Here is a 12,721-nt window from a genome sequence, read left to right as displayed (position 1 = left end):
GGGCTTAACAAATGGGACATTCCTACACTCTTCCCAGAAGAAAAGGTCTGTTTTAATTAACATAAGTATTCCTCATTTGGGAGCAAAATTGTTCCTTTCCACCTTCCTTTTTTAACTCTTCCCCCGGGTAGATGCTCAGGCAAATAAAGTTTGTATATGTCGTCTCTTCCAGATCATTGGTACACTCAATCAAAATGACTACCTTCTCAAATGTTTTCTTAACAATAATTTGTTGCAAATTTGTTGCCTTTACCCAGGAAATCATCCCCTTGGCCTAGTGAAAGATATTTACAAGAGTGAGTAAAAAGGAAGCTGAGCTCTGTTTCCAACTCCTTGGCTTCTCTGGATCAATAATTCTTAGAGAAGGAAGGAAGCTGCAGCTAGTGTTGTAATCTGGGAATGATTATGTCATTTGGCAGTCCTCCTCCAGGAAGAACAGCAATGTGCACTTACTCCAGAGAAAACTGGTATCGGCATTGATTGCTGTCATGTGCACAAGGGCTGTTAAAACATATTTTTCTGTGTTGACTATCTGGAGTTTGGAGTTTTTTTCTTCTAAATCTTGTTATATGATTATTTTTCTTTAGGACTGTATCACTAAATACCTACTGAAGATCACTCCTCAATTACTTGCAAGGCCTTTAGGCTTCCTTCTTGCCCTGCAGTGTAGTGAAGGTTAATGGTATAATAAAATGTGTGTATAACTTTTATCTATGACAAACCCCAAGCAATTAACAGCCTAGGCTGAAAGTTTTAATAGAGAAATAAAAATAACACTGACATCAATGCAAATTTGGGATGAGTTGAGCAGGATGCAGCCACGAAGCTCTACAGTCATACTGTTGGTATTACTTATCTTCATTTGAGACAGACAACACTGTTGCATATAGTAACCTACAGTGCCAACTCTGAAGTTTTTATGTATAAAACAGTCCTTCCAAAAAGCCAGAAAAAAAATTTTGAAATTACATTTTTATGAATTTTGTCAGAGCTGATTGCATTCTTTGTTCTGTGCCGGTATTCACTCAGTATGTTAATTTTTTTCTTCATGAAATAGAGAACTGTTACTGTTGAAAGCCATGCTATGATGTTTCTTGATCTTTAGGAAGGAACTAACTTGGAGGGACAAATGTGTCCTGTAAACTTCAGCACAGAGCATATCAATAGGCAATGCCCAAATACTGGCACTCTGCACGTATGCGGAGCTGATTAATCCTCTCTGCATTTATTTCACAATATCGGTATAACCTTGCTTGCTGAAAGATGATGACAAAATTGAGACTGTAGGTGACAGCAGCTGTGTTTCTGTTTTCATACAGAAACAATGGGATGTGGAAATAGACAAGCTTTGGCTTTACATAACTAAATCACTCATACAGCCATGTATAAACTAAATAAAATACTTCAGCCTTTGGTGTTCAACTTAACATTAGATTGAAGCTTCAGACTTTGGGCTTGAGATGAATTAACCTATTTTGTGTTTGAACTCTGCTTGATTTCTGTGTGTGTTTTGCACACAGCGGCAGAATTAACTGTTCTAATAGCCTGGGAAGGTAAAAAAACATTTGAAGAAAACTTGTTGGTACCATAGTTGTTCTCGATTTAAAGCCTTATGAATAAATCACATGGTATTCTCCCAGTGTGGTAGTCATTTCTGAGTGCAGTGGAGGACAGCTGTAATCTGAAAGTTACTCTTCCTGCATTTGCTCATGTGAGACCCTCCAGCTGAATTCTTAGAAATGTACTACTGTGTATGAAGAATTGAAGTCTTTTCACAATGGCAATGGCATATACCAGTATATGTAAAAATACCTGAAACATAGCCTTGTGCAAAACCTTTTGTCCTATTATGACTTTAATAGCTGAAGTTAGTAGGGCTGATAAACAGCTTATACATGCATCCTTCTTTTTTTGACTGTTTCCCTTTACATTTCTATTAAACTGTGCAGTGGATGGTATTTGTCTTCGTATGTTGACTTCATTTTTCTTAGGTCTTCCTCTGCACATGCTTATTGCAGTAACTTTTAACGTATTTAAACTAATTTTTAGTTGTTCTGTCACAGCTTGCTGTAGTTCAACAAATTCATTCTTTGGAAGGCTCCAGTGTTTTCATTTTTTAGTTGTTGAAATCGGACCATGTCCGAAAGCTGTGGAAGGCAGAAAAATGTTTGTTTCCTGAGGCCTTGTAACAGACAGTGACACAGTTGCATTAATCTCTTGAGTTATGACTTTAGTTGCTGACGCAAAGTAATAACGTATTCAAGGGTAAATATTAGAAGAAAGGATAGTCAGTCAATGAATACCATTTTGATTTCAAGACACCCAGTCAATTAGAATACAAAATAAGCCTGAGGTAACTGCAAGCTTACTGAAAATAGAGTAAGCAAATTATTCAAGTTTATAATGAGAGATTAATTTCGGAAGTTATTTTGATGTTTTAAATATTGTGGAAAATATTAGAAATGTCATAATACAAAAATTATCTAGAATTTTTGAATAAGTACTTTTAAGAGATGCATGTTATGTGTCTCTAAATCTAAGGTTACCTCATCTAGAGAGAGAGAGAGAGAGAGACAAGGGTGTTTTAAATGTGCTTGTTAGGTAGTGTTGTACAAAACCACAAGATACTGATCATTTGAAATTAGCAAAATTCTTGGGTTTTTACAACACAATTTTCAATCATCTCTAATGTAAGGAACTTGACATAATGCTGCACAAACCTCAAGCAGTGATGATCTTGTAAACAGGCTGTTGTGGAACTTTCCCCCCCTCCCTCACCCCCCCAATATCTGACACAACCTAAGGCTGGCAGACTATAATAAGCAGTTAGAAATTCATAAGGGGGCTGTCAAACCCTAATTGAGCAGCAATATGACTGTTTATCTGATTTTTGAAGTTAAGGTGTATGAAGTAGGAGAGAGTTGCCCAATACCTGTGCAGGCATTACATTAAAATCCAAAAATGAATTTAACAGATATGTAGGGGATACATTTTTGTTTTCTATGTAGTAGTTATTTGCAAGTAACTTTGAAATGCTCCACTTGGAAAACCTCCTTAAGTGAGTATAAAGCTTTAAATAGCTTTGATGGAGTACTATATGACAAACTGTCTCATTTAAATTTTATTTTGAAAGGTGTTTCAGATAGATTAGTAGGGTAGCATGTTTAGTTTAGAGGTCTGATTGCATGGTTGTATAATTATTAATTTGTTAAAATTTTTTGTATTTTATTTTCTCAGTTTTGGAAATATCTTCCATTATGTTGAAGCGTAGAATCATAGAATGATAAAATGTGAAAAAATATGCTGAGTTGGAAGGGATCCATGAGGACTACTGAGTCAAACTGCAGATTCCACAGGGGGCGATCGTATATCTAAGAGCTTTGTCCAAACACTTCTTGTACAGGACCACGTTATGGCCATGACCACTTTTCTGATTACAATTAAGAATTTTGATAATTGATTTTCTAAGTGCTGTTCTTGCATTTTTTTGGGGGGGGGGTGTGTGGATTCTTGTATCCAAGAGTCCTTGGACATAACCATGCAGACTGTAAGTCATACCAGGCTGATTGCATGGATTACATGTGTTTCTGGCTTCAATGTGAGATAAAAGGTGAAAATTGAACAGCAAAGACAGAGGCACTGGTCAGATGCAGTACATTTTGTAGCAGTAGTGTTTGCTTCTCTGGCCCTCGTGGCAAAGGGGAAGAAAAATTTGAAAGACAACTGAGCTTAAATACCAGGAATATATGTGGATAAAATGATGTTAATTTAGTTGCTCCAGTTTAAAGTTTTACTTTGTGTTTCCAATCCTGTTAAGTGAGCTGACAAATATCTTGTGTCTTATAACAGGTCCATATTTATTCTCTTGGTATGGCACTCTTTTGGGGAGCAGACCATGAAGTTCCTCAAAGTCAGGTAAGTTCAGATTTGATTTTGTTGAATAATGCGACTTCATACTTGATAGTTTAACTGAATCTGCATTTGAGTTAACATGGCAGGGTGTCATAATGAGACACTAAAAAGTAAGATTTGTTTCCTGTACTTGACACTTTTTCCTGTGGAGTGTGTGAGGGTGGTGATGTCTTGCAGAAAGAAGGTGCTGACACTTCATTTCTGTAGCTTCCATGAAGATATATCTGGGCTAGTCTATCCTGTAGTGTTATAGACTGAAAGACAGCAGTTTAAGCTGCTGACAAACGTTAAAATTATTTGTTTTGGTTTAGGCTTATATAAAAACAAATATTTGAATAACATTATTGCTTTACTTATGATAAAGCTACTTGTACCCTATGCTGCTGTAACTTCCATGAGTCTGGAATTTGCACATACAGATACTTAAATTACACAATGGCTAAGAACAGATATGAATTGTTTTGGAACAGGGGCTAGACTCTTGCTATTGACTTGTCAGTCAACGTAGACACTGTTGTAGAATGCTTAGAGCCAAGTGTTACTGCTCAGTGGGGCTATTTCACATACTCAACAGAATTCCTAAGTTATGTTTCCAAAACTGACTGAAGATTATGTGATTAGTCATCTTCCTGGGTGCTCCTTCCTCCCCCCCGCCCAATTAAACTGTTAGAAATCAATATCTAAAAGAGTGAAAATAAGATGAAATGCATCAAAAAAAAGTATTTAGTGTTGGTCAAGCTCAAGGTGATAAGTTAGTTCTGTTTCATATTTGGGTTCGGTCCTACTACTTAGTGTTAGGTGGAAGGGTAAAGGAGGAAACCCTGAAAAGCTTTTTGGCAATTTAAGTGTTCAGTTCTTAATATTTTCTGTAACAGAGTAGTAGTTGGGTTCTTGGTAGTAGTGATTTGGAAGTAGATGCCTGAATTCAGAAGTCAGAAAATTTCAAGCTGTTACTGGTTTTGGGATACTTACTTGTTCGAAAAGGCCCAGTATTTTCTTAGTCAGCTATCCCCTTTCTTTGTTCTCCTGTCTTGCCGGAGATGAAAAGTACAGTATTCAGTAGGAGGAGGTGAATAAGTTAAGGCAGATAGAGGTAGGTGTTGAGCAGGAAGTAGGCATGAATTTTAGTCCCTTTTTTGTTTATTTCTTCCTTTGGTATTAGTTTGCAGCAATGGTTTCACAGTAATGCAATGGGAAAGAGTACTCTACCTTTTGATATAACAGTATTTTTCCAAAGACAGTGTGGTGAGGTATGCCTGGAAAGAAAGGAGGAGCAGAAGTCTAGAATTTACCTTTAGGTTGTTCTCAGGTGGTGCTGCTGCCCTGTGTATTAGTGGAGACAAAAGGACAGTCTGTGTATGACATTTCTTTTAACTCTTAATTTGTATGTGTGTATCTTCCCGTTTTTAAATACTTATTTTTGCTATACATATCTGCCTATGTTGGTTAGTGAGCTGCTTCTCTGCTGGGAGTATGGTTGAATAAAGGAGTGATTTTTATGAATATTTAGAATTGCTAAACAGATACATGGGGAAAGCCTGTGTTAATTAAATCAGGGTGGTTCAGAATACTCTTCTGTTTTGTTCTGTTTAAATGGTACAATTTAAGTGCACTGATACAGGGAAGATTGTAAGATTGTAGTAGTCTGAAGTGCATGTCAATGCTTGTACTTTTGGGCAACTGTCAACTTTATGAGAGTTACATATCAGAAATCTCAGGTCCAAATTGCCTGTGGTATCTGAGAACAAGTGTTATCACTGACTTCCATACCCTGGGGAGTGATATTCCTTGTGCTGGATTAACTGAATAAGTAGAGGAATTTAGATTGGGTTTAACTGTATGTGTGTTGTCCTGCAACTATGAAACTCTCCTTCCTCAACCAGTGGCTTTGCTATTTTATTCCTTACTTTTTTGTTGATATTTTTTGTTGATGTCACTGGACTTTGGAAATACTAACACAGCTGCTGCAAAGTATTGATGAGAAACCATAGAAAACGAGTGTAGCAGACAAAGGGTTAAAAGATGCAATGAGGATTGAGATTTACGCTTATGACTAGCAGAATATCCAAAAACAACAAAGAAATTTCCTCTGAGCCTTTTCACTGGTCATTAAGCCCTCAAGAAAGGAAGCATTGCTATCCTGGCCTTACAGATCAGACAGCTTGTTTGGCAGATTGTTATAGAGTAGGAATCAAATCTAGATGCTGAATGCCTGCCCTCTGATCCACAACCACTATTTTTTCACTAACTGGATGGTGACTTTCAAATTGGCGCTCAGGTAATGTAGGCCGTAAGTCTTGTGGATAATTATTTTACAGTGTTCAATATCTTTTCTTTCTCTGTGATGACACAAGTCACTATTAAAACTGACTCTCCTATCCCTCCTGATTTTGTTTATGACTAGCCTATCAAACTTGGAGATCATCTCAACAGCATACTCCTCGGCATGTGTGAAGATGTTGTTTACGCCCGCGTATCTGTACGGACTATTCTGGATGCTTGCAGTGCTCACATAAGGAACAGTGACTGTGCCCCTTCTTTTTCATATGTGAAACAGTTGGTCAGACTGGTTCTGGGAAGCCTTTCGGGGGTAAGTCTGTGTCAGCATTTGAGGAATAATTTGAGCAGGATTTGAATAATTTGAGCAGGAAGAAAGCAAAGGTGCTAATTCGGAGTCACTTTGCAGTCATTATTCCTCTTGCTTTACTATGTTGCAATTTTGATAAGGAGGATAGGACTGCTTCTCTTGTAACAGTTTGTGATTTGACTAGAAGAGCAACAAAGCCGGTAAATGGGTAACAAAGCTGGCAAACTGGCTGGAGAACAAGGAGCAGCTGAGGGAACTGGAGTTGTTTAGCCTTGAGAAGAGGAGGCTGAAGGGGAGACCTTATTGCTCTCTACAACTACCTGAAAGGAGGTTGCAGAGAGGAGGGTGCTGGCATTTTCTCCCAAGTGACAGGTAATAGGACAAGGGGGAGTGGCCTCAAGTTGCACCAGGAACTGGTGTTCAGACTGGACATCAGGAAAAAACTTTTCACAGAAAGGTTTATTGGGCACTGGAACAGGCTGCCCAGGAGAGGTGGTTGAGTCACCATTCCTGTAGGTATTTAAAAGACAGGTAGACGAGATGCTCAGGAACATGGTTTAGTGGCAGATAGGAATGATTGGACTTGATGATCTAAGAGGTCTTTTCCAACCCAGTGATTCTATGATTCTATGAATTCCTTCTGGAATATGCATTCACAATTGCTACTTTTGTGGAAAACAATTTGTCTTCATTGAAATAAAACTAGGGGAAAGCAGCACGAGAAAAAAGATGAACTCTAGGGCAAGCCTGGCATTTGTTGCTACTTGAAATGCTTAAAAAATGATAGCTATGAATTTTCTTTTTTAAAGTTATCCTTGGCTTCTGTAGAGTTGTTTGCTAGCAGGAAAAGGGCTATTTTAAGCGATGTGCCAATTCTCTTGCACTTCTGCTTGGCTCTTAGGTATGATGATTGCGAAAGACGTTATTGTCTAATGATAATAAATGTGTTAAACTGTTCTCAGAAGTGAAAGAAACTACATTAACTCATCTTGCAAAGTTACTATTCCAGACAGGCAACCTCTCCCTCCACCTAAAACTTTACAACATAACTTTAGAATAGGAAAATAATTTCAAGACCCCGAGTAGAAAGCAAGGCCATAAATTGTCAATATTGTTAGATTGTTCTCTGGCCAGTACTTTATTTCCTTGTGTTCTGTTTAGCTATTTAGTCAAGCACTGATAGAACAACAACAATTACATAGCTACATACATAGTGGTTTTGTGTACCTTAGCTAGCCATCACTAGTGTTTTTTAATGTCTAGTGCTCTGTGTGCTGTAATTTTTAAATCAATAAGAAAGGCATAAAAAATTTTTTTTTTCAGAACCATGGTACAGCTTGTAATTCCAAGATTGGCCTGCCTCCAATCTTGATTGGCCTTATCAAAGATCTTAGCTCCGTAACTGGTCATATGGTTGTCTCTGAAACACAGCTGGGAAGTCCTGTTTGAATATTTTCACTTCCCATGTTAATATTATTTTTAAAGAGAAGTATGGCACAAGACTGAATCAATATGTTTAATGTTAATTGAGTTGCGTTGTAACTATTATGGATAGAAGACTGCTTGATTTCTCCTTCCCACCTCTGAGCTAAGCCAGTGTCCAAGTTATGCCGATTCTCACCATATAAAAAGATCTCACTAAAGGTTCTTTGTTATAGCAAATAAGCTCTTCTTTGAATGATTGTATATGTGAAATAATTTTTTTGGTGGGGAGTAGTGATTAAAAAATGAAGTCAAAAGTTAATGGGAGTCATTAGGCCTGACACACAAAAGGATTATGTCTGAAGGTCTGAAGAGGAGACCTCACAAATCTGAGATTTTTACATGTGTGGTAAGCTAAGTGAGGTATCAGCCTAAAGGTATCAGGTACAAGACAGTTCTTCCTGTTACACAGAAAACTCATGTGGCCAATAGCAATTTCCAGTCATGTAGCAGCCATGGAACATGGTTTTCGAGTGTTGCTGTCTCTTCAATTTCCTGTTGGGGTGGAATGTTAGTGAGTTACACATTCGTGGACTTAATTTGCACTCAGTGGAAAAAAGTTGACCAGGTGTGTACTAAAATAATGCAAAGGCTATTCAAATATGGATAATTCTAGGGGATGGTCTCACTGGTGGACCTGTTTTTTATGAAAGAAGTTTCAACTTCCTCTCTGAACTCAAACTTTACTGTTTGGCACTGACTTACATTGTGCGCTTACATAACGGACACTTGGTTTGTACTAAAGTGAGCTTTTTCAATATTTGACTTTGTGTCGATGCCTATTTTGCAGGTGGATCAACTTTCTTGCAATGGAGATAGAAAATTGCAGCCAGACAGGAGCATGGCTATTAGGGAGAGGCTGAGGGGAAAAGGACTTCCTGCAGGTAAGTGTTTCATTGCAGTAAGGGTTATGGCAATAAATACAGACCAGTGGAAGACCAAGTTTGGTTAGATTTTGCAGCCAAAGACATTGAGTAGTGAGGGACTTGCTGTAATCCACAGAAGTCTAATGGTTCGGTGCATAGTGTTGATGATGGTGACACAAGAATAATTATTTCAAGAAAATGCATGTCTTCTTCCAGTTCAGTCCTGATAGTAGGAAGGGGTTTTAAAGGTTCTCTGATGAAAGTTTTTGTTCTGGAGAAGAACAGTCTTCAGCTGAAGGTACAGGAACAGGAGACAGCTTTTTGTAATTCCCGTTTTCCTGTGGACTCTGCCTTCTCTTCATAGCTCTAGTCACACATGGCCTCTTTCTCTGCTTCCCAGGCAGTCCTGGTATCTTCTCTGCACACAATGCTTTTTACCGTCTCCCCCTTTTTCCTGAACAGACATGAGTCTAGCAAGGCATTGATGGTCTTCCTTTACTGATTCTTTTGAGATGAGTCCTAGATTAGGCTACTTTTTGATGTAAAAACTTTGTCAGTGGTTGCCAGTCCTTCCAGTACAGCACTATGTGTTAAGGAACAGTTTCTGGTACACGCTGTCTCTTCATTTTCTGGCACAAATGCACAGTTCTGACTGCTTTCTCAGGGGCTGTTTTCTTATTGGCTTTTATTTCTTCTTTTCCAGAGTATTTCTATAGCAGTAGGAAGATCTGTAGGAATACAGAGTTGGTGAACTAAATCAATCTAGTTGACTAGATTTGTAAACCATCTCATGCCTTTTTTTCTGAACTTCTTAAGCTCTTTCTTAAAATTAATTCTTTCCCTGGATCGCAGCAGTACTAACCTATGTTCCAGTACTAACCTATGCCGTATTCCTACCTTAAGCTTTGTCATTTCCATACCCTCTTTCCATCATCTGTTCTGCTTTTTGTTCCATGATCATCATAAACTGCCTGTTTTGATAATAGAATATTTGTTTGCTTTTTATTTTCTTAGAAAATCCTAAACTACTTTTTTTTTTTTCTAAATGTGGTTTGAGGAGGTTTTTTTGTTCATTTTTTTCCCCCTACCTACACCAAGTGTTTTAGCATATTACCCTCCGACCCCTGAAGTAGTGTTTGTCCTCAAAGTCTTAAGTATATATTAGGAAAAACCTTTTATTTTAGATTCTTCTATATTTTGGAGTCTTTACTTAAAGAATTATTTGAGGAAGCTGCTTGATAAAATTATTTTGATGTGACAAGAATAACTGCTAAACTCTTCTAAACATAAAGCAAGAATTAGTTCACTGTATTACTCTTTGCAACAAACTATAGCACTCCTCTTTCAGAAGGATCTGTAGTCTATTTAGAGCCCAGTTAAAATCTCTATAATTTGTTCGTGCGAGGCATCTTGCTTCTTAAGCCCCTAGCAATTTAAATCCTGCACCTCGTGCATTTATTTACAAAATTCCAACTTATGATGATAATCTGTGAACATCAAGGACAGAGTCTTCCAGAGATATTTCATCTTCTGAAGAGACTTGGCTTACAAGTGGCTTGGCTTTGCTTCGCTACTATGAGAGTCTGATTTTAACTCTGCTTGTTCAGTGGAGTAGACTGCCACGAGTTAACCTTATGTGTTACAGTACTACAGTTGTATCCTGTAAAATTCCAACCTTTATCTCTGTGAAAAGAATATATGCCACATGAATAAAGGCCTGAAATAAATTTAAAAGACTGTTAAGGTTTATCTTAACTCTGCATAACAGGAAAAAATTGGAAACACTGAACAAAATTTTAAATGTTAATAAACTGCCTGTGTAATTAGACTGCATGCCTTTGTCAGGCACAGCAAAATGTTAGCTGTTGTAAACTCAATAAAAGATTCTAAGACTGAGTGAAGTGGCTTTTAATTTTAAAAAGAAATTCAAGCATTTAGTTACCATTGTCTGGAATATCAATTAGTAATGTAGCTGCCCAGCAAAAACTTGCAGGCAGAAGAAAATGTACCCTTTTGCATTTGATCCAGAGAAGTTGTTTGTGGATTGTTTTAGTTCCTGTTCTGGGTGAAAATGCAACTTTTAGTCTAAAATAAATGGTTTATAGTGATAGCATCTACATGTGAACTGAAACAGCTTACTCATTTTTGTGCTGAATCCAAGCACACAGATTTAACTTCTTGAAAAATAGAGCACGAACTTAATTCTGTTGACTTGAAAAGTTCTCGTCTGGAAATGTAATATGTTTTTTTTTTTTTCTTTCCTCTGTCTCCTCAGTATTAGAAAAAAAGAACTGAATAGGTGGAGAATAACTTCCAGAGTTCAGAACCAAATGGAAGCCAGATGAAGTTTTCTTGTTTGGTTGGTTATCTTGGTTTTTGTTTTTGTTTTTTTTAAATAATTTTTCTTTTGCAATCCAGAAACCATGTCTGTTTTCTTCTAATTTAGCAGTAGTAGTGTTGGTGGATATCTTAAATTTAAGTGTAGTTGCTACTGCTTTATTGAGCTTCCAGCCTGGCAGTATTGGAAGTGCTGTCACAGTGTGCTGCGGGTAAACACAGAATTCTGAAGACAAAAAACTTCAAAGATCAGTGAGGAAATAGAACCAGAGATGTGAAAAAAAAAAATTGGTCCACAAACCTGAGTGGGAAAGAGCAATGGTGCACTTATCTCTTGAGCGAGGAAGGGAAGAGGTAAAAAGTTGTTCATTAAGTGCTACTTGCCAAGGTTTACTACTGCTGTTCTGAACAAGATGCTTAGTTTCTGAAGCAATTTGGGTTTTTTAACAGAGGAGCCATGTCAGTCCAAAGCAGAAAGCAAATTGTTTTACAGGATTTATAGCTTGGCCATTACTTACAGGGACTGTTGAAAGCACTGTTGTCCAGCTTATTTCTTCCTCCACAAAGAATGCATTGTCTTAGGAGTACTTCTGCCTGAAACTTAGATTTTCTCAGCAAATTAAGAAAGTAGAAGAAAGGAGGTGCCATTCCTAGCAGTCAACCCACAGGCCACATCTAGCTCTGTTGAATTCTGTCTGGCTCTTAGCCTGCCCCAAAGGGATTGCAAACCCAACTCCTCCATCAGCTACCCACTCATATTTGAGAAACTAACCACATTGTTTTGGCATAAGGGTTTTTCTGTTTTTTCTATTCTCTGCACAAAGATGGTGTGGGAAATGTTTTTTAAACTCCTGTGTAATAATTTCCTCTTTTCAGATGTTTTAGTCTGGCAATGATGGTGTGTGCTTTCATGTGCATGTGGCCAATATCTCCCTTCCATTTCCGGGCCCTGCCTCTTCCTCACCCTGCCTCTGTGTGCATGTATATATCCTAAGCTTTGCTACAATGAGGATTAAAAAGGTATTCTGTTTTGAGCAAACAAAAGAAGGGAGTAATCAGAAAGACTTTAAAGAAACTTGAGCTGAATTTATTCATTAAAACCAGATGCAGTATGTTATGGCACTGACCCAGTTTGCACTCATATAATATTTTAATTGCCTGTGTGATCAAGCTGGTACACAAGTAATTGAAATCATACTGAATTTAGTTAGGACCAGATAACAACTCTCTTACTCTGAGGAAAATCAACCAGGTTACTGACAATTTGAGTTAAACTGTTTTGTGAATGACACTGGTGCCGAAGAGGGTGTGGGTGCATTCATAGCTGAATACACCAAAGGAAGAAGGAAACAGATCCATGGTCATCTAGCAAATGCAACATAGAGTCATAGAATGGTTTGGGTTGGAAGGGACCTTAAAGGTCATGTAGTTCCGACCTCCCTGCCATGGGCAGGGACACCTTCCTCTAGATCAGCCAGTTGACTGTGTGTGTAAAACTAAATTTTCATCTTAGCACCACAAAGGAATTTTGTTGTGC

At 37.8% G+C, this 12,721-nt stretch overlaps 1 protein-coding gene across 7 annotated transcripts in view; it reads left to right on the top strand.

Annotated features, from left to right (window-relative positions):
* PTPN13 (protein tyrosine phosphatase non-receptor type 13) overlaps nucleotides 1-12,721 on the top strand; it is a 113,285-nt gene that overhangs the window by 32,481 nt on the left and 68,083 nt on the right. For all 7 annotated transcript variants that reach the window (XM_054065827.1, XM_054065826.1, XM_054065832.1 and 4 more), the window contains 3 exons: nucleotides 3,850-3,915; nucleotides 6,317-6,502; nucleotides 8,772-8,865. In XM_054065827.1, the coding sequence (XP_053921802.1) occupies nucleotides 3,850-3,915; nucleotides 6,317-6,502; nucleotides 8,772-8,865 (346 nt within the window). The remainder of the gene's footprint in view (nucleotides 1-3,849; nucleotides 3,916-6,316; nucleotides 6,503-8,771; nucleotides 8,866-12,721) is intronic.

The sequence above is a fragment of the Cuculus canorus genome, chromosome 4 (genome assembly GCF_017976375.1).
Source record: "Cuculus canorus isolate bCucCan1 chromosome 4, bCucCan1.pri, whole genome shotgun sequence".
NCBI classification, from domain to species: Eukaryota; Metazoa; Chordata; class Aves; order Cuculiformes; family Cuculidae; genus Cuculus; species Cuculus canorus.
This window is presented reverse-complemented; position numbering and strand designations above follow the sequence as displayed.